Source organism: Zophobas morio, unplaced genomic scaffold (assembly GCF_036711695.1).
Source record: "Zophobas morio isolate AGI-343-1 ecotype UQ-CSIRO unplaced genomic scaffold, CSIRO_AGI_Zmor_V1 ptg000304l, whole genome shotgun sequence".
NCBI classification, from domain to species: Eukaryota; Metazoa; Arthropoda; class Insecta; order Coleoptera; family Tenebrionidae; genus Zophobas; species Zophobas morio.
Window position 1 is genome coordinate 206,125 of NW_026972408.1, and position 22,320 is coordinate 228,444.

Sequence of the window (22,320 nt, forward strand, 5' to 3'; positions counted from 1 at the left end):
ACTTTAATTTGTAAAGGAGGTCTACCCTCCTCAACCCTCTACGTAATGAGGGAATTTAGATTAACTAGTTTAAGTTATAGCAAATATAACGACTGTAGATGCCAAAACGACAACTAAATAGATAAATGGCATTTGTATTTTATGTTAAAGCCGAGGTGGAGTCTTTCAGCTGTGTGATGAAGGTTATATCTCTTTTATCTCGTTACGCATTGCAGGCCTATATAGTAAGATATACTACGCGAGAGGTCCCGAAATAACCAACATAAGGAAAGATTTTATTTTTTAAAAAAAAGTTATTTCTTTTTTCTTTGCTCGGATTTAATTGTAATCTAAAGTATTTTCCATGAACTGATTGAACATAAGAAGTGCGGTTTCTGGTTGATCCATGGGCACCTATTGTGTAAGAACAGTTAATAATTATTTTCAATAAAAATATTATTTGATTTTAAGATTATTCATATTCAAAGGAATTTAATTTTATATGAAAGCATTATTATATATTAATGATTAAACTAGCAAAGAAGTATGATTGCGCTTTTTAACGTCACCAAAGTAATCTTTTATAATTTGTTAAAAATTAAGATAAATCTACCTTTAAAGTAATTAACTTTTAACGTAGCAGAAGTATACATAAATTTTTTAATATAAATATTTCAGTAAAGCGATAATCTTAGTCTTTGCAAAGAGACCATGTGACCAGCTTCATAAATTCTTAAAAAAATTAAATTTTCTGCTCTTTTTATTTCTCCCTTAATGGCCCCTCCATCGCCACTCCAAGGCTCCAAAGGAGAAATCCTATAGCGCATTGCGTAACGCCACATAAGTTTTTCTGTCCATTCTTTATTTCCTATAAAAAAAAAGATAACAAAAAAAATATTTTAGTAAAGTTATAAATTTATAATTTTTTAATATAATAATTATGTAACATTATTTTTTTTTAATTTTTTATATTTTCTAATTGTACTAAATTTAATGCTTTCCTGGTTCCTCCTATATATAATTTTTTTTAGTTTAAATATTTTTTACTTATTAATAAAAGTTAATATTCCTCTTATTACCTATCCAGTTACAAATGTAATCCAAATCTCCCGCATAGATCAGCACTCTAATGTTCTCTTCAAGCAAGCTCTTGAAATTTAATTTATTAAAAAAAAACCAAGCGGTTTTTAATAAGCCCAGAAAGTTGTATATTTCTAACAAAAAATTATTTACTACATAATTATACGGGTCTGCTAGGCGAAAATTGTGGGACATTATTTAAAAGCAACATATTTAAATAGTAATAGCTAAGCTCAAAAAAAAATTATGCTAGAGCATATCGATTTAGCATTATTTCGAACTAAAATTTTGAAGGTATTTGAGTCAAATTTATTGTGGTGTACTTTTCTAAATCCCACGAGCACCAAAACTGTTTTGACTAGTCAGGTACGGAATAATACTAATTTTGACCCAAGTACAGAATAATATTATAAAGATAGTAAAAAATATATCTATACCTATTTAAAGAAGTTTCGTTAACTTATATCAACAATACATAGTTATGATATAATATTTTAATGTTAGTAAAAAGAATCTGTACAAAAATAGTATCTTCCAAATATTAATTTAATTAAAAAGAGGAATTTAATCCTCAAACTGAAGATTCTAAACAGCAGAGAGAAGATTTACCTCGACCACGCCTGCGTAGTTTCGCATGAAGTCACCCCTAAAGTTATAGCTCACGTGGTTGTTGCAGCTTTCCCACGAGGCGTTGCCTACCCCCAAAGCTTCTCTTATTAGAGGCGAGCCGAGAAAATTTTCAACGCCAGAAAAATCGTAGCATAAGGGAGGCTGATAGCATTTCTCTTTAATGTTGTACACGTTCAAACCTAGTATTTCACATTTACAGTTGTTTTTATTTAAAAGTATAGAAATTAGCTTTATAAAGAGTTTTATTCATCAATACTTTTGGCACTTTTAAAGATTTACAGTACCTGTTTCTATTATTGACAAAGAAAAGATGCTAAAAAAAAAATTAATCGATACAGTAATAAACTATTTTTAATTATTAATTTTCATATAAATAAATAAATTAACAAAGCCACCTAAAAATTATTCTTGAGAAGAAAAGAATATAGTTATACCTTTAAAAAAAAAACTACTAAAAAATTTTGCAATGAGTTTTAAAATGTAAAGCTTTTAAACTTGTTATAAATTTGAATATAATTAATATATAGGAAGGAAATATCGAAAACGTATTATGAGAATATATATGCTTATATAACTATAATTTTTTTAGTCAATTTTATACAGTTGAAAACCTTCTTGGATTCGAACTGGAGAGCATTCTACAAACAATAACTCACAACTACGCAGAGAGCGAACACCTTATTTTTGAAAATTATTTATTCCGTAAATAAAGATTTTTAATATTATATAATTTTTATTTATTATCCTAAAAATTTCAAAAAGTTAGTTACATTGAAGGTTATCTTTATAGTGACTCATGACACATTTCTGCTGCTCAAAGATGCAGTTAGGCCACGTGGAGTTCATAACTTCATAATACTCTTCCCTTGTAATAAGAGGTCTCCAATTTTTAGATTTTTAATAAATAAATTTTGTTTCGAGGAATTTTAAAAATTCATGGTGATATATATATACCGATAGCCATTGTTAAGTGAATACTCACAGTAACTTTTATATTGAACTAAAGGATCAGTCAGTCCGTTCCCGATAGCAATTCCTGTAAATTTTAAAGTTTATGAACTATGAAAATAAAAACAGGTTAAGGAGTACCTTTTAAATTTATCTTTGTATTTTGCACCGAATTTGAATCAAGAATAGCTCTTGCGATGTTTGGGAGGTAGTGCCCGGCGTAACTTTCACCAGCAAGGAAAAAATCATTTTTAATAAGATGGGACTTCTTTTCAAAAAAGTCCTTTAAAAATGATAACATGTAATTTTTGACATCCAACTCATTGCTTTCATCGATTCTCCCTTATTAAATTAAATATGAAGTAGTAAATTATGTAACTTATAATATATTTTATAATAAATGTAGAACCATTGGCTTTTTTATTAATATTTAAAATTTGTCTTTTATACAAGGGGTGTAAACCTATCGAAAAACCGGCTCCTGTAGGTTGATCCACATAAATGATAGATGCCTTATTATTCCAAGAAAAAGGATTAACTTTAGTACTTTTATTATTTGATTTCAAACGGCATGGTCCATTTTCATAAAATAAACCAATTTCTGAGCTACACCCGGGTCCTCCATTTAACCAAAGAACAACTAGTTCCGGTGCCCGTATTATTACTTATATATTGATTTTAGCTTTAGCAAAAAGTGAATACTCTTACCAGGATCATTTAAAGGATCTGCTCGACTTTCGAAGAACCAGTAAAAATACTCTTTATTTTCTCCTACAGGGTAATAACCAGCTTCAGAGTTAACCTGGTCGCAGATCCCGTGAGGAACCTGGTTTTTGAATTAAATTATTACTAACCTTAAACGATAGAAAATTCAATTCAAAAGTCAATTTTTAAATAATTTTACTTTCAGACTTAGATTGTTTGTAGGATGAAATAGTTTACTGAATAAATAAAAAAGCCAGTAAATAATTGAAAGCATTTCACTTTCCAAACTCTCAGTTAGGTTGTAATCAATTATACAGTAATATTTTTTCCAAGAGTTTGGAAGTCAATATAGTTTACAACTAAAAAATTGCCTTAACATTTAATTAGTAGATATTATAACTCCAATTGAAAATGCATGATTTAATAAGATCTCTATTCGGAGAGCTATATTACAAAAAAGGTAAATCTTTTAACAAAAATTTTTTTAAATTAACCAATGAGTTCACTTTATTAACAAATTCCTTATTAGAGGTTGCTATCTACATGTATTTAGAAACCACTACCGTCGATGATCGATGTTAACCAAAAAATCACTATTAACAATAGCCTCTATATGTCTTGATTATTATATTAATTTGGCTTTATTGCAGCTATATTGGAGGTAGCCGAGAGAAGGTTAATATTTTAAAAGCTAGAGACTATCACTACATTAAAAGCCAAATGAAAAACCTAAGCTTTACAGTTCTCTCCTAGAGGGCAACCAACGTACAGCAATGAGTTAGCATAAATAAATCAAAAAAAAAAATTATAATGCTCCTCCTATAATTAAAAGTAGTAACCTTATATTACTTAAAGTTAGCCCTCACTAAACTTTAGCTGAAAATTAACGTTAACAGAGGTAGAATGCAAAACCATTTTTTTTGTACTAATTACCAGTTCTTAGTTTTTTTTTAAAACATAAGTGCTCCAATCACTTAAGACTGCTTAAACATTTTTTTAGGCATAGTTCACATTAAAGCTATACAACCCTTTTATGTTTGTCAGTTTATAAGCACGAATATTTTATATATACCTTATATATTTTTTTGAGATGCTCCACTTGTCAGCACGCAGAATAGACCAGTACTGGTGCATGTAAGGCCTACCAACTGCTAAAAAATCTTTTCAAGTCGCATCATTTCGGAAAATTAATATAAAACTGTTTTTGATAACATTAAAAGAAGTCTTTATCTACAAGATTTTATTGCACATATCTCTGACTTTATGGCGCTAATTTAACGACAACTTTCATATTTTCCAATAAGACGGGAATTTAAGTTAAGATTAATACTAGATAACAGTAGTATATAATAACAACAAATACTTAATTATGGTATATTCCGTTTTGGTTTATTTGTTATAAATATCAGGCAGCTTTCATATATATATATATATTGTGTTTAGCTACAGGAAAGTGATAGACGGTGCTAAAGAAAAGTTGCTTTTATATACCTCTGTATTTCTAGCACCGCTAATACTTTGTAATTGTTATAGGTCTTTAAAATTATATAAAATAAATAAAGCATGTTCTCTCACAACCTTAAATGGTGTCAGTTTAAATTAAACAGATTTAACATCATCTCAATTAAATCCAGCTTCATCGAAAATTTTATGACTAAATTAAACTAGTACTAATGTTTACAAATAATATTATAAACAGGTTAAAATAATAGGCTTGTTTACTATATTAATGAGAGCGATAATAAAGTGGATAACTGTCGATAGTTTCCTTTTTTAAGGAATTACGACAAAATATTTACAAAATAGCAATATATAGATAAACTTACAACCTCTTTTAAGAAGATTGCTTGTTTTTATGCAAGAGCAGCATAATTTATTTGGTATTAACTTAGAGACCCACCGCAGCTATTAGAAGATCTGGCCAAGAAAGAATTGCAAATGGCAAAAAGGAAAAAATGTCCGCTGGAATTTTGATATGCCAAAATATAATTTTTTGTTTCTAAAACAAATGTGTTTTCCTGGGAAGAAAACTTTTATACTTTCAGAAAAAGATCATCAATCAAGGCAACGACTGAAATACTAATATAGCCTTAGTTTTTAATAAAATTTTTTTTTCAACATTGTGGGTAGGAAATATTTATAAAATAAATAGAGCCGAGCTAAGAGAAATATTTAAAGAAGCATTTATTTAAGTAAACTCTTTTGCCAAGTTAAAGGGTACTATGAAAAACTAAAAAATAGGTGAAATGTGGTTTAAAAGGTCTTCACTCAAAAAAAAAAGGGTTCTGAAAGTATAAGGCACATAAAGACTTAAAAACAATAAAATACTTATTAAACGCGAAACATTAGGAATAAATGAGCATTAACAACTTTGCTACCTTTTCTAAGCTTCTCTGAGGCTCTCTTCTGGTAATTAGGGCTATGGGAAGTTAAAAATAATTTATTAATTAGAAACTACTTTTTTTACAAAAAAAAAATCAAAGAGTATCTATTTTAAATTTTTATCCAGATCAACTTCGTTATCCTCGCCTGAAAAATTGTTAAGCAAAAATCATCATAGCGTTTCGCAGTAATTTCAAAAATTCATTAAAATCTTAATGCTCACTAAATATTCTGCAGCATTTTTAAGTTACACCATCTTGCTTTTTTTACAGAAGTCTGTAACTTATACGTTATGAGGCTAACTATTTGAGTTTTGCTTTAGACTTACTTTGATGTAATTTTTATTATCTTTATAAGTCAAAGTTATTAATTTCACTTTTCTTGTGTTTTTATTTAAATGTTTCTCAGGTTTCTCATCGGATTAATCACGGATCATTTTCCCTGTGAAAAATTTAGAGGGTTAGTGTTTTAAGTTTATGTTCGTAATTTGTATATGTGTTTTATGGCTTTGTACTTTATACTTAATGTAATATACAATATGTTTTTGTAATGTACGTTTATTTTTGTTTTTCTGTTTGTCTTATGTCTGTCTTATGTGTTTTTCTTATACTTTTTTTTTGTATTTTGTGTTCTAAATTATATCTTAGGTGTTGTGTATACTGTGTTATCGTGTTACATTACGCGAAGTAATAGCATGGCGGTACCTTAAGGTTTTTTTTTATACCATCTTATAAATTGAGGTTCAGGGATTTTTCAATTACCTTTACCTTTTCGTTAACTTGAGAAACAAACTGAGTCAGTCAGTTTTCATTTAATTTTTTGTGTTATATAAGATGTGTCAAGATTATTTAAATTGTTTAATTTAGAATTGAACTAATATCGAGGAAACTTACCTCAGCAAATTATACAGAGCTTTAAGGTTTCAACAGTAGTCCGCAATTTTGACTACAAAGGTATCTACGTATAAAAATGTTTTTTTAAACATTTTCTTTAAAAAATTACCTTTTTACAGTTTGAAACTGGTCTTTGAACAACTAAAGCTATAGTAGCTGCTCAACTGCTGCTATTTCTGTGGATCTTCTCTTGTGGTGAATCGAAGTATTCTTCCCAGAAAAAAACATTTTTCTTAGAAAGAACAGGTAGTCCTTCAATAAAGTCAAAATTCCAGCGACACCTTTTTTCTTTTAGTATTTCTAAATCTTTTCTAGCCAATACTTCTAAATAATGAGGTTGTATCTTCAAGTTAATACCAAATAAATTACGCTGGGCTGGCATGAAAACAAAAGTCGAAGAAGGCACTTTCCTTAAAATCAGATATGACTGTTTAATTATATATAACAACATTAGAATTCCTTATTTTTCTAAACATTCCTAAATAAGGATACTGTAACTTTAAATGTTCATTATACGGCCCTGCATACCCAAGAAACAGTCTATAGTTTCTTCCAAAGAATTTATTATTTAATAATTTATATATAATTGTACTTTTGGTTATTTTGACAAATTGCACTAATATTTTTTATTATCAAAAGCTTGTTCTCGATGTGCATTTTTTTTATAATAATCAATAATTTTTTTTCACAAATAATACCCTAAAAGTTAGGTTTGCATTTTCTTTGCTTAATACTGCTTTTACTTAGATAATAATGGTTTAAGTCAAACTTACTTTTATCTGTCTTTACAAAATAATACTTTTAAGATGAAAAATATAAGAGACAGGCTTCATCATAACAATGCCAAAACCATATGCAGATTTCCATTTTTAAAGATTAATTCTAACGATCGATCCGCCTAATAATGACGGTCTGAGATTAATGTTAACACCTACCTTCCTATAATAATATTTCTTTCGATACGAAAAATACTGACTTTGATAAGACTTAATTATTTCAAAAATTTACTTATAATGACCCTATTCACATTTTTTTAATTTATATTTGTTATTGCTACTGTGGTTGGTAGTGTTAGTTTGCTAAGTAACAAGTGAGCTTATTAACTTTATTGTGACAGTTCATAAAACTTTAAAAAACGGTATAGCCTCCAAGGGAGTTATATACCTCGTAATATTTATTTTTAATAGTATTTATATAAAATAACTTCACTACTTGTGGCTTTAGGCAAAACTTTATTTAAATTTTTCCAGTAAGCTTGTTCTTCCACCATTGGCCGTTATAACGCAATTTTTTTAAGCTATAAGCTTTTAAATATAAAAATTATTAGGCTCCCTTCTCAACATTTATTAAATAGAGAATGGGATAACTGGCAGCTTTACCAAAGCGGTTTTATCTAAATTAAAAAAAACTAAGGTTGCAGTTGGGCGGCCTACTTCAGGGCGTTTTCTAAAGCGCGTATATTATAATTAGAATTCCTTTTTTTTAACTCTCGAGCAATTTAAGTCCAAGCAACCTTATAGGTGCCATTAAATTACAGGCAGTTTATATTAAAAGTTTTTACTCTAATCGAACTTTGGAATAGAACTTTATGAAAGGTTTTCACTAATATTTAACCTAGCCTTAGAAAGCTTGGTTTAAATATATTGAAGCGCCTAAACCATACATGTAATATAGAGAGGCAAAGAACTTACTGAAGCGAGAAATTGCTAATATATTCTTCTATTAAAGTGAAAGATGTATATCCCACTCTTACGAATTTAACTTATAGTATGTTTATAATTAACAAATATATTACCCGTTAACAAGCGGTTTTTTTTTTTTCTTACAAAATATTAAAAAATAAAATGTGGAAATTATAAAACTGAACTTTACTTAGTAGCAATGTCATTTAACTGGGAAGGGAGGGTGTAGGACTTGGTATATAACTATATTTTTATTCTTATTATAGCTATTAATAACCTTTTTATATCTTGACTACTTTTTTATTAAAATTATAATGTACTTCTGTTTACTATCTGCTAATTTGTTTAACGTATTAAAGTACTATTTTTATGTTATTAATTATTTATTAAATATTTGTATTCATAAGCTCTATTATTTTCGTTAATAACACATTCATATATATTCTTAATAACGACTTCATTATAATGTTTTTTAATATATTTTTGTAACATTTTTTCTTTCAAGCACTCTCAAATTTTGTATTTATTATATATTAATTTATAAAAAGATTTATAATTTCCTTTAAGTAATAGAAAAAAAATATTATTATAGGAAGGTAGGTGTTAACATTAATCTCAGACCGTCATTATTAGGCGGATCGATCGTTAGAATTAATCTTTAAAAATGGAAATCTGCATATGGTTTTGGCATTGTTATGATGAAGCCTGTCTCTTATATTTTTCATCTTAAAAGTATTATTTTGTAAAGACAGATAAAAGTAAGTTTGACTTAAACCATTATTATCTAAGTAAAAGCAGTATTAAGCAAAGAAAATGCAAACCTAACTTTTAGGGTATTATTTGTGAAAAAAAATTATTGATTATTATAAAAAAAATGCACATCGAGAACAAGCTTTTGATAATAAAAAATATTAGTGCAATTTGTCAAAATAACCAAAAGTACAATTATATATAAATTATTAAATAATAAATTCTTTGGAAGAAACTATAGACTGTTTCTTGGGTATGCAGGGCCGTATAATGAACATTTAAAGTTACAGTATCCTTATTTAGGAATGTTTAGAAAAATAAGGAATTCTAATGTTGTTATATATAATTAAACAGTCATATCTGATTTTAAGGAAAGTGCCTTCTTCGACTTTTGTTTTCATGCCAGCCCAGCGTAATTTATTTGGTATTAACTTGAAGATACAACCTCATTATTTAGAAGTATTGGCTAGAAAAGATTTAGAAATACTAAAAGAAAAAAGGTGTCGCTGGAATTTTGACTTTATTGAAGGACTACCTGTTCTTTCTAAGAAAAATGTTTTTTTCTGGGAAGAATACTTCGATTCACCACAAGAGAAGATCCACAGAAATAGCAGCAGTTGAGCAGCTACTATAGCTTTAGTTGTTCAAAGACCAGTTTCAAACTGTAAAAAGGTAATTTTTTAAAGAAAATGTTTAAAAAAACATTTTTATACGTAGATACCTTTGTAGTCAAAATTGCGGACTACTGTTGAAACCTTAAAGCTCTGTATAATTTGCTGAGGTAAGTTTCCTCGATATTAGTTCAATTCTAAATTAAACAATTTAAATAATCTTGACACATCTTATATAACACAAAAAATTAAATGAAAACTGACTGACTCAGTTTGTTTCTCAAGTTAACGAAAAGGTAAAGGTAATTGAAAAATCCCTGAACCTCAATTTATAAGATGGTATAAAAAAAAACCTTAAGGTACCGCCATGCTATTACTTCGCGTAATGTAACACGATAACACAGTATACACAACACCTAAGATATAATTTAGAACACAAAATACAAAAAAAAAGTATAAGAAAAACACATAAGACAGACATAAGACAAACAGAAAAACAAAAATAAACGTACATTACAAAAACATATTGTATATTACATTAAGTATAAAGTACAAAGCCATAAAACACATATACAAATTACGAACATAAACTTAAAACACTAACCCTCTAAATTTTTCACAGGGAAAATGATCCGTGATTAATCCGATGAGAAACCTGAGAAACATTTAAATAAAAACACAAGAAAAGTGAAATTAATATTTTAACATAAAAAATTTAATTTGACTACCTTATCAAGTTGATACAAACTAAACAAAGTTTATTTGGTTCAATTAAATGGCTGTCCCGAAGGACTGAAAAAGTGAAAAATGTCGGCCTGGACTCCAACCATTGTCTAGTGTGGCGGAAAACCACTAAAATCACGCCCGAAGAGGCAGCTTTAGGCACAAGGCCCGAGGTCACCCGGAGACATTGGCCAGCCAGGCCTCGCCGATTATGAGCTCTTCACCCAGAAGGGAGGAACCTTTGCGTAGCTAAGTTTATAAACTACTCATCTATTTTAGTTAAAAAACTAGCAAATAAAACTACATAACAAAAAATTGTGCACTTCGTTTTCTTTCTATCGTAAAATAAGAGGCCCAGTGGTTTTATTGTTAGCTATGAGTTTCGTCCAACAGTACTTGCTTTATACTACGTAATAGTTAAAAAATAACTTCGAACTATTTTGCATCAAGGTTCTTAGCTCTCTTCCTAAGTTTGCTACTCACTCCAGAGACATGTAAATTTCTTAAATAAAATTTATAGCTTTACGTCTACATACTAGCGTAGAAGAGGGACGATGGGAATAGCATTCATTTTATAGCTCTACTTCATGTAGTAATATTTTACCGCTTACTATATCTATTCAGTTGCAAGGCTACAACCATGATCACCGCATATATTTCTGCTAGTTTGTTAATTATATCGTCTGAAATATTCTTATAATGTAACAGGGCTAGGAAACTAACTTACGTAGTATTTGAGTCAAACGAATTTTTTTTATAATATAGAACTTAACTTGCCTCCCACATTGTACGTCCCCATAAATGTATAAACTTAAAGACAGAAAAATTTAGCAGATGAATTTTGTAAGGGTACTAGTCTGGTTACTGAAGTTATTTTACTCATAACAACTCAGCAATAGAATCCTTAGCTTTTATTAATGTGCACACAAATTTAACAATCTAAGCGAGAATGCAAAGAGTTCTCAAGTTGAAAATACATTGTACTCGTACATTAAGAAGACCTTTAAGCTGCTAGTGTGTACCTCAGAGAGTTTAAAGCTATTAAAAATAATTATAATTTAGAAGTAACCAGTTTTCTAATATTTCACCTCTCAATCCCTATCAATTAATACCTTTAAGTTTTTAATCAAATGCTGTATTTCTTTCAGCCCTCTATTAGTCTAAAGACTTGATTTTGTTTTTACTTGTCGCCCTTTTCTAAAGCCTGCCTTCCTTCTATATAAAAGCTCTCATACTGATGCCACCTATATTATTTAAATTATATTTTTCTAATTATCTTTGTAGAGTACATAACCTGGCTCGTAACATTTTTAAAGGTTTAAACTTTTAGCTTATTTATATAACTATTTAAGTATTAGAAATTAATTTTTTTATACTGTTTTAATATTGTAATAGGATAATCTCAATCAGTATTTATGCACTCATTAGAAATAATTTCAACCTAGGATGGCGTACAAAAAATAAGAGCTTTATTAAGTTTTATAACCAAATAGTTATTCACATTAGGCTCTCTTATTAACCGTCTTTTTTTTATAACAAAAGAATTATGTCAGTTTTAGGCTGAGAAGCAAAGTTATATACTGACACATTAAAAACGTTTAAAATGAAAATGTGATAGTACTGTCATGTGTCATGTGTCATGTGTTCGACTTTGCTCGACTTTGCAGCTGCTCTTGTTATATATTAGCATAATGAATTTAAAATTCTCACTATGACTGTTTTTTTAAAAATTAGTACCTCTCTAGTATTTTTTCTTAACTTTTTTAACTTAATTTATGATATCTCAGTTAGCGAAAATACAATTTAGTTTTATAGCTAAAGAGGTAATTCTTCTCATTTTTAACGTAAATTCTTTAACAAAATGCTTGTTTCTACGTGATAAAAACGAAATTTCAAACAAACACCACGTTATTAATAACTCTTTCTCTATTCACTACTTAGTCGTATGCTTATAAGATCACTAGGTACAAGATATTCTGTTTACGTGCTTCCAAGCTATAAAATTCAAGAAGTCCTACTAAAATTTGGCATTTTAACAAGACCAGCAGTAAATCATATGTAATTATTTTCCTACAAAATATAAATATTAAAGTTTTCTGGTGAATATATAGCAAAGCTTAAAAATTGTTAGAAAACATTAAGTTAATTTTTGAAAAATATTTTTTGAGCATTTTCACCTACAAAATTGCCGATAATTAATATGTTTTTTAAAGAAATATCTATATTGACCTAAAAAAATTATCGCTAAATAAATTTTTTAACAAAACTAAACCTTTTGAATTCCAGTAGTATTTTTTACATAGTATATAAATCAGTAAAACCGAAAGTTAATATAAAAGTTAGTGTTGGAAATAGTAATACTTTTGACTTTTAATGAGCAAATCTATTAATTGGCAGTTAAGCAACTAGTCTACCTTAATAATGCAGGAAATCATTAATAAAGGTATCGAGTCCTAATAAGTCAATGTACCAAATGATAACTATCTTTTGTACTTCTAATAAAGCTCATTTAAGTTTCTACAACCTTTATCGAAAAACTTTAAAAAGTTCTAAAACGACTTTTTATATACTCTGAACATTTTTATTTTCGTATCATTTTAAAAGTAACTTTAAAATTGTTCTTTAATTATAGAAAATGAAAATGTGCTAAAAATTATTTGGACGGTGAAGCCCACCGTCACGTATAGATCAGCGACAGCATCACACTCTAAATTTTCTTTCACGACGTCTATGTTCTAAATTGTTTTCAAACTAGTAGAAAGCTAATGTTACCAAAAAGAACGCTTTGATTTATTTATTTATTAAAGAAGCAGGCGTGCGTCAGAAATATAAGTCCTTTTTTATGCTTAATCCTCTTTCCCTTTGGGGAAAGGACTGGAGGTTAAACTTTATATGAAATAATAGTTGCCGTTATTATTAAAAATCAGTATAAACTATTAATAATAATAAAAAGTACTATAACTATTAAAATTATCATTTATTTTTAATATTACATTCACTATTATCGTAATTATTAATTTACTATAATTATTATTAACCAGTGCTAGGCCTTTTAGATATAGTATACCATATTGCATTGTAAGTTATTGTAAAAATAATTAGTTAAAGAGAGTTCTGGCCAACTTAAAGTATATTTCTGCGCTGTTCATAAATCATTTCCGTGATTTTAATTTAAATTTTTACAGTTTCAGTGCAAGTTTCTTTTACACCATGAGGCCTCAAATGATAAATTAGTAGCCCTATTTAATTGTCTTGTAGAAGAGCTGACTCAAGCAAACGATATATATTAGATATAAGCCTTAATATGCAGTTTCATGAAGGCGGCTTACTACTGAGAGTCAAAAACTTGCTCTTTGTTCAATGTAGATAACATAGAACTTTATTATTCTTTAATCGTAGTATATCAATTTCTTCTAAAACTACTTGTAAACTTATTATTAAGAAGGTCAAGTTACTCTGAAACACTTATGTTTACCTACGCGAGACCGGTATGGCCCTCCCTTGTTTATCGGGTATTAACAATTTATAGGGGAGTTCAAGGATTACTGCATATTTTTAATAACTAACGAACTTAATTAAAAGACGAGATATAGGAGGCACGATCGTGTATCTTAACTTTGGTGAGGTAAAAAGGAATAAACAAAAGATGGGACAGGAAAAGCATATGCTACGGTACGTGCCAATTCAACGGTGTAAGAGACCGGATGGAACCACGTAAAGAGTCATGTAATATATCGGAGTTAATCGACATTTATCTTGTATAAATTGAAGTATCAATCCCTTAGTGAGAAAGGGAAACATCGTTAATCATGGGAATCAAAAATGAAGAAAGGAAACAGCGAATAGGACAAAAAATGAGCTTTGTAAAATAGCAGTGAATCGGATTCCCTTCTAAACTATGGGCTGCCATTTATAAGGTAAGTGATTTGCCGTAATGTTATTAAGGCTCTTAACACCTAAGCGTACAAGAGTAGTGACTTTTTATTATTTAACGCTTTGGTAACGTGTTTAGAAAACCGCAAGATTATATTTATTGGGGATAATCTTTGCGAAAGCCGGACTGTATATAAGGAATTTATAGACACCTCTACAAGTTAAACACCTTAATAAAAGCGCCTCTAGAATTTTTTCTTAAGTATTATAGAAGGCTTATAGGGCGATAACCTTGTCTAAGTAAGGATAATGAATTTTTAGATAATGATAACCTAAGGAAGTTTATAGCCTTAAAAAATGTTCTTAAAAGAGACATCATACTGTAGGTGTGACAGAGTATAGAGGTACTTAAGCATTATTTTAGTTTTTTTTTACCATTTGGACCACTCGCTTTTGGGGAAAGTGAATTTATCGCATTTATAAGATCCTTTTTTCAACTGTGTAAAGTATAGTAAATATATTAAAATAGTTAGAGCCATTAGTAATTAAAAAAAAGAATCGGAGTGAGCTTTCAGGCATTCTGGAAAGCACCTTGTTTAATTCTAACCTTGAAAATTATTATTTTTTATTAGAATAAAGTTAATTGCCTTAAATAGTTTAAGTAATTGTTACTTTCTGGCGCTTTAGTAAAGCAATAGAGTTACATTTTTACTTTATATACAAGAGGCGGAGCCTTCCATAGTATGATTAAGCCAAACACTACAGATATTTCTTAAAAATGTTTATTATTTTAGTTCTTCTTGATCAATGCAATGGACCCCGAGAAAGTTTATTTTGATAATGCAGGTGGAATCAACTAAAAAACGTTTTAGCAGGACGTAGCGCTCTATTATTTCGTTAGTTAATAAAGGGACTGCGAATAACTTCAGTAACAGGAGTTGCCCATGTGTCCAGGAATTTACTAATAGGGTTAATTTCTATATCGGTTAGAATGTAGTATAGTAAATTTTTTATTGACTACAAGTTTTATTTTTAAAAGTGGAGTGGCATTATATATAGAGGAAGTATTATGCTTACCTGGAAAAAAAAAAGTGGAAGGCGCACTAAATGTCATAGTTGATATAAGTGAGTTGGTTATTGGGCAGTAATTTAAGTTAGACATACCGTTCAGAAACTCAATAGAAAAGACATTTTTAATTAATGATCGATGCAGAGTAAACAGTACACAGCGACATCTTTGCAATATAGGGCAAAAAAAAATTTAAATTTGTTGTGATCCTATTTCATGTGATACACTTTCTGATTACTGTTTATACTGAAATTTAAAAGCTTTACCTAATGTATTTCAGAGTTTAAATTTTTTCTTTAATCTATTCTCCCTTATAATTTCTAATATATGTTGCACTATTAAAACTATATTATAAAAATTTTTAATCTCTTTTAATCCTGGTTATATAAATTGAACACTGCCAACCCTAGTAAGTTTTGATTCCACGAGATTCCCCGGTGGTTTTAATAAGAACGTAGGGGACGACATTACTTATTAGTGTTAACCATTTTGTTAAGTTTTCTTAGTGTTATTATACTATTATAAGCGCTGCTTTAAAATATAAGTTTTTTTAAAGATTTTACTGATACGTCATTACAGATAAAATATTAGCTGTTATAAATCACCCGGAAACGTACAAGGTCCAAAGGTTAAGACCAGTAAACAAGTCGCTATTGACTAACTCCAGTTTATTGCTGCTTAAATCTCTAAATTTTCAGTAATAATATTTTAAAACTTCACTCTCCACACGGAACAAACTATACCTCTATCTTTGAATAATAATTATAAGCTTCTGTATACTCACCAATTAGCATGCATAGACTCCAGAGAGAATGGAAGCGATATTATAATCTTCAAATTCTTTAAGAAAAAAGTGATAAAAAGCTAAATACTCCTTTTAAGTATGAAAGATTAAAATTTTACACGCTAGCAACAACAATTAAAACTCACAAGCACTTAAGATTACTTAGACCTTCAAATCAGTCTTTAAAGATACTTTACCGATTATAAACTGACGATCTAACTTTAATTTTTAGATTGTAATTATTATTAAACTTTAAACTTTTAAATTACGACAATCTATAAAGTTTAATGAACTAAAGTAATAGTTGCATTCACACATTCTGGAAATAGCTATGTACAGATTTTGCAGGTAGGTATCATATAATGCTCCCTCTAAAATCACTGTTATTCTAATTCTTAACCTATAAGAAATGGAGTATGCCACCAGTAACGTTTAATTAATTTTTCTACGTTCATAGGAAAAAATTTTTTCTATGAGTAACTATTCTTATTTAACAAAGATTTTATTAAACTAATAAATGGCATTAGCGGTAAGAAGAGATCCTTTCATACATTCTCTATCTGAATTTTTATATTGGAATGTCTTATAAATAATGTCGATTTTATTAATATTTATGTTTTAAAAAGCAAAGTTATTTATGAAACAAATTTTTTTTTTGGTTTTTACACCGTAAGAGGTAAGCATCCAACGGGCTGCTTATAGTTTATATGACATTCCATGAGACATCAATGATTTTCTGCACCTTTGAGGTCGGTCCATTTTTTAGCGTGGTGGGAAACTAACAACATAAAAGAGTTAGCCTCTAAGGAACGCCATCATCACTTTTATCAGGAGAAACGCTTAAATTAGGCCCAAGTGCCTTTACCCGGGTGACCATAAATAACTAAGTTTGCATCATGGATACTCGCTAACTAGTCCTCTCCACCCCAGTCGCAACCCCTTTTCTTTACCAGCGGCTGCTGTCCTTTGAAAGTAATCTCCGAGGCGTGTTATACCAAACCCTCATTAAGGGCGTCGTAGCAAACAAAACAACACGCGGCGAACCGGTCACCAGGGAGAGTTTCATCCTACCAAGTAGAATGGGGCCTCAAAAATCGGAAAAATTAATATTTTGCCTAAAAATTGTCAGATACGCGATATAGATTATATAAGAGTTTTTAAAAAAACCTTTAGGCTATTCACTTTTAGATTTCTTAAAAACTTTTCGCGGGTGATGGATATAATTTAAAATAAACGGTTTACTCCCAAATTTAGCATAATAAGATAAACTAAACCATTCAAATTATTGCTTTGTAGACGGTGACTTTACCTTATCACACATCAATTTATCCTTTTTCTCTTTGACGTAGCAGCTTTATAAAGCGAACTCTCAAAAGGTAGGGGGAAGACAGATAAGAACAGCGTTGTTTTTTTAAATCAATAGGAGTAATATTCATGGTACTGTTAATAGTGGCATGATCTACTTACGCAAGTTGTTAAGATAGATCCACGCAACCGAGAAGTATGCGCTTCATGTTTAATTAATTTTAACTGGTAAATCTAAACCGCTCAGATTATTTATAAATGTATATACATTCTTTTAATCCTTAAAAATAAAAAGGGAGAAGTGTACTGGAGAAATGCACTTCAACCCGTTTTATCTAAGAATTCGACTTTCGGGTAAGTTTGTGTTAGTACTGCAGGGGGTGACAGAAGGTTGACCACGTCCTGCGCTTCCCTCCAGCGAACTGGGACATCAGTGATCCTCCTTATGATGTATGGACAACCACTTGGAGTCAAGTTAAGACTAAGCGGTTTGCGCTCGACTTACCGAGCTTCCTCAAAAATCATTAAAAATAATAGAAAATAATGAATAATAATCAAGAAACTCCCTCCTTTTGGGTCAAGAGCTCATAGCCGAGAAGGTCAAACTGGCAGTGGTGCTGACCGGCGTCTCCAGGTAGCCTCGGGTCCTGTGCCTAAGGCCGCTTTTCCTGATGGTAGTTTTTTTTTTTAGCGGTTTTCCACCGCGCTAGACTATATGATGGGCGTCCGGGCAGGGATTTTTCCTTTTTTTCCAGTCCTTCAGCACAATCCTTATAGCTCTATAAAGAGTGTACACCAGTGGGTACTCGCGCTCTAACCCTTGCAGAAGAAAGGGAATTTATAATAAGCGGCTTAAACTCTCCTACGAAGACCGGCCAATAAGTATAAATAAACAGATAGATCAACTATATCGAGAAGAATATATAATAAAAACCTAGTAGGTATTATATCAATATGCCATAAACTTTGAAAAGGTCAATCGAATCTTTTTCAGTTGAAGTTCTAACTTACTACTATCTCCTATAGTACTCGTGGGAAGAAGACAATGAAAAAAATATATGAAAAGATACAATATAAGAATATCTTATAAATAATATGGTGATACATAATAGTTATATTAAGAATATAAACAATGTAAACAAATATTGCAATTTAATATAATTTTTGAAAAAGATATACTAATATAAAATATATATAATTATATATGAAGCTTATTTATAAAACATCAAAAAACGTCCTATCCTTTAAACCGTTTAGTTTAAATATAGTGTAGTGCTTAAACAAAGATGTAACATAAAAAGGCAAAAAACTTACTGAAGCGAGAAAGTGCTGATATTATGTATAATTTTTATAATATGAAAGATGTATATTATGCTCTTATGAATTTAGTTATTGATAATTAACAAATACATTACCCTTAAAGGAATTAATCATTTAATAAAAAAAATCTGAAGAACCGAACTTTATTAAATATTAATGACATGTAGCAAGGCAAGAGCGGGTGGATGACTCGGTGTATAACTTTATTAGTATTCTTATTATTACTATTAACTTTATATACCACGACTATTATTTTGTTTAATTATAAACTTACATTTACTATTTGACACTTTTGTCTTATATTATGAAGTACTCTTGTCAGGATATTAATCTTTTTATAAAATACTTTTGTCATGAGCTCTATTAACTTATCGTTTAATATAAATTCGTATATCCTAAATAACTTCCTTATAATGTTTAATATATTCTTGTCAACATTTTTTTATTGCAAAGAAATGAGGTTAGACGTTACTACTAATTTTAGCATTTCCATATTTTTGATTATAAGCCACTAACACAAATTTGTAAATATTACTGATAATAAAATTGTAAATGTCAATGGTTATAAAATTAACTGTATAATACTGTTTATATGTAGTTTTTGTAGGTTAGGGTTAGGTTAAGGTTAGGGGTTAGGCACTTTATTATTAATGTTTATTAATTTACTACTATAATTATTACTACCTTTGCATCATAACGTTAATATTCTTTCTATAGAACGTTTTATAAGAGTATTAGAAAGTGATTAATTAATAAGCTTTATATTTATATTACATAATTTATGTTAACTTTTTCTGTTAATATTTTTATTAAAGCTCATAAAATATTGTTTAACATTGTCTTGTTAATATATTATAGATCAATAATTTTTTTATAATAAATTTTTTTCTCTTATTTTTTAATATATTATATTCGTCTTGTCATTATCATTGGCCGAACTTTTTCATATATTTATATATAGATTCGTAGTTTTTATTACTATCTCGTGGAATATTTTTATATATTTTTCGTTTACTTTACCCATATATACATATGTTTATGTATATTATTTCATTATTATTATTATTACTTTAGTAATAACTATATAAATTATAAATATATTATTTACTTTAGCGTTTAATAATTTTAAATCAAGTTTTTGTATTATAAGGCTAATATTAAGCTTAAAACTTACTATTATGTATTTATCTAAGAGAGCATTAGTTATCTCGGTGTCTTTCGCGTGGAAGAGCATTTATATTCTTTTTGAAAACAAACTTTGATTGTTTCGAGAATATTCTGGTACAACCCCGTATATACTATCACCACAGGGCCGTGCGTGCACAATAGCAAAACGTGATAAATTAATAAGAAAGCGCTGGAAATCTTCCTACGAAAAAAACCATAATTCCGATTTTCTCGTTTGCTGCATAGAAAACTTTTTTATATAAATCACCTTTTAAAATTTTAGATTAAGCCATCTTTACTGTAATGCAAGTCTCTATAAAAGTTATTAATAATAATAATTAAAGTTAAAGTAAACTTGGGATTTAGAAAGCTATTGCTTGCAAAAAGAAAATTAGCACCCTCAATTATATTTATTCCTCAAGTGTAGCTTAATACTATCCTACGTAAAAATTTACTTTACTGCTATCCAAAATAAGCTACTAAGTTAATAGTACTCCGTGGTGAATTTATACAGAAATAACCAAAGATTTACATGTTTTTTGCAAAGATGCTCCTGAAAGGCGAGAGTAGGCTTACCTCTGTGGCTTATGTAGAAGTCACCCTTTACTAAAGTTATGTAGCCGAAACTAACTCTCCACGCTTCAACTTTCATTTTTTTTTTAAGCCTTTTTATGAAGGTTAAGTACAAATTGATGCCGGAAGAAACATTCCTATTTTACTTTTTTTTTCGTTCTACTTTAGTAGAGCATTTTAAGTAGCTATCATATCTAGAGTGCCACTTACTTATTTTGTTCTACTATAGTAGAACTTTATTAATAAATTTGCTAAAGTAGTTAAGTGGTATAACCTTACTTCTTTCCAGTAAAATCAATGGTTCATTTCTATTTTTAAACATAGCTGCCTAGGGGCAAGCAATTCAACTGGAACCTTTTTTAACCCCTCGTATGGCTAATATATTATAGTTGTACTAACTTTGTAGCTAAGGTTCTAAGATCAATTAGCAATGGTTCGCTTAAGTTGATACAATCATTCGCTTCGCTTTATTGAATGTCATTGAAGCTCCGCGTAATAACTTTTATTTTATTAAAGCTTAGGTGAATTGATCATTGTTATCTTAATCTCCTAGTGGTTAAAGCAACTAGCTAGCTTACCATTAGTGAATCTAAGGTCTCTAAACATACGTTAACGAGTATGAGACTGGAAATCAACGATGGAGAGGAGCTTAGTATTGAAGACGGAAAGTTTTATAGCTAATGGCTTCGAAGGATCCATATTTGAATTCAAGCTAACATCTGTAGACTTTGTAAAAGTTTCGGCCAACTCAGTGGAGAACACGGATATGCAATAGTACTATAAAGAAAAACTGTACAATAGAACTCTAAGGGAGTGATATAGATCAGGGAACCTAATGGTAGGGCGTATCTGTTGATAGTACCTTTGCTTAATATAAGCTTTCTAGTCTTCTTGGGCAGGACTTTACCGTGAAGATAGGTAAGTAATATGAAAAGGAAACATGAGGGATTTCAGCCTTGGCTAAATACTCAGCTTATTATAGTTAATAATTAGTTATAAAAGTAACTAGCTTGGTTTTTAACTCATTGAATGAATTTATTTTAATTGACATATGAGCAATCACCCTTCTAATTTAGACTCTGCTACTGACTTGCAGTGATCTAGTGCTTCTCTGTTAGCAGGAAGGATTGAGGAACCCAAGAGATACGTGATTTATCTTTTTAATTAAGGCAGAAGTTGGTTCTGCATCCTTCGTAAATACTTTACCGCGAGATATGCGTTACCGATTTTTTTGATATACATACCTGTCAGCGATCTAAGGTTGACAATAGGTCGCCACCCGGAGGTGGAATGCAGCGTGAATGCAAGAATACCTGAGCTGTCTTTCGCAAGATATAGCCAGCAGGCTGAGCTACTCGGGACTAACAAAAATTATTGAAGCATGAATATGGTACCTTCCCTCAGGTCTGCTCTATATGAAGGCTGCGTTAAACTAAACCAGTTGTAACCTGTTGTCTTGATGCTTGTCTGTACGTAGCGTTCTCTCAACTTATTAAAACACACCTAGTTATTTTTCTTTTAGTGAGTATAAACACTATTATTCCCACCCCCACCCCCTAAAATAAAAAAGTTATTTTTTCGCATCAAGTTTTTTAAAAACTCGTATTAAAAAACCGTGATCATCTCTCGTACCTTGATGAGCGAGATCCCCTGGACGCTCAACATGCTTATTATATCTATTATCTTACTTTAATGCTGGATGTACTCGGTATCTTGAGTTATTCACTGCGACCAAAGCGATGTAGGTAGGGAATGCAATCCCGCGCAAGATTGGGCTTTGCTGGATCAGCAAAATTACTTGTTTTCCTTGTTTTGCCAGTTTTTGTTACAGCCTGTAACTAACAGG

General features: G+C 29.7%; 1 protein-coding gene across 1 annotated transcript; it reads right to left on the minus strand.

Moving 5' to 3' along the window:
* Nucleotides 1-318: 318 nt before the first annotated feature.
* On the minus strand, nucleotides 319-22,139 carry LOC135119754 (uncharacterized). Its single transcript, XM_064044135.1, has 9 exons — nucleotides 22,107-22,139; nucleotides 3,346-3,463; nucleotides 3,101-3,301; nucleotides 2,644-2,725; nucleotides 2,317-2,327; nucleotides 1,704-1,868; nucleotides 1,059-1,193; nucleotides 690-847; nucleotides 319-393 (listed from the first exon to the last, which is right to left on the minus strand). The coding sequence occupies exons 1-9, from the start codon at nucleotides 22,137-22,139 to the stop codon at nucleotides 319-321; spliced, it is 978 nt and encodes a 325-aa protein (XP_063900205.1).
* Nucleotides 22,140-22,320: the final 181 nt, after the last annotated feature.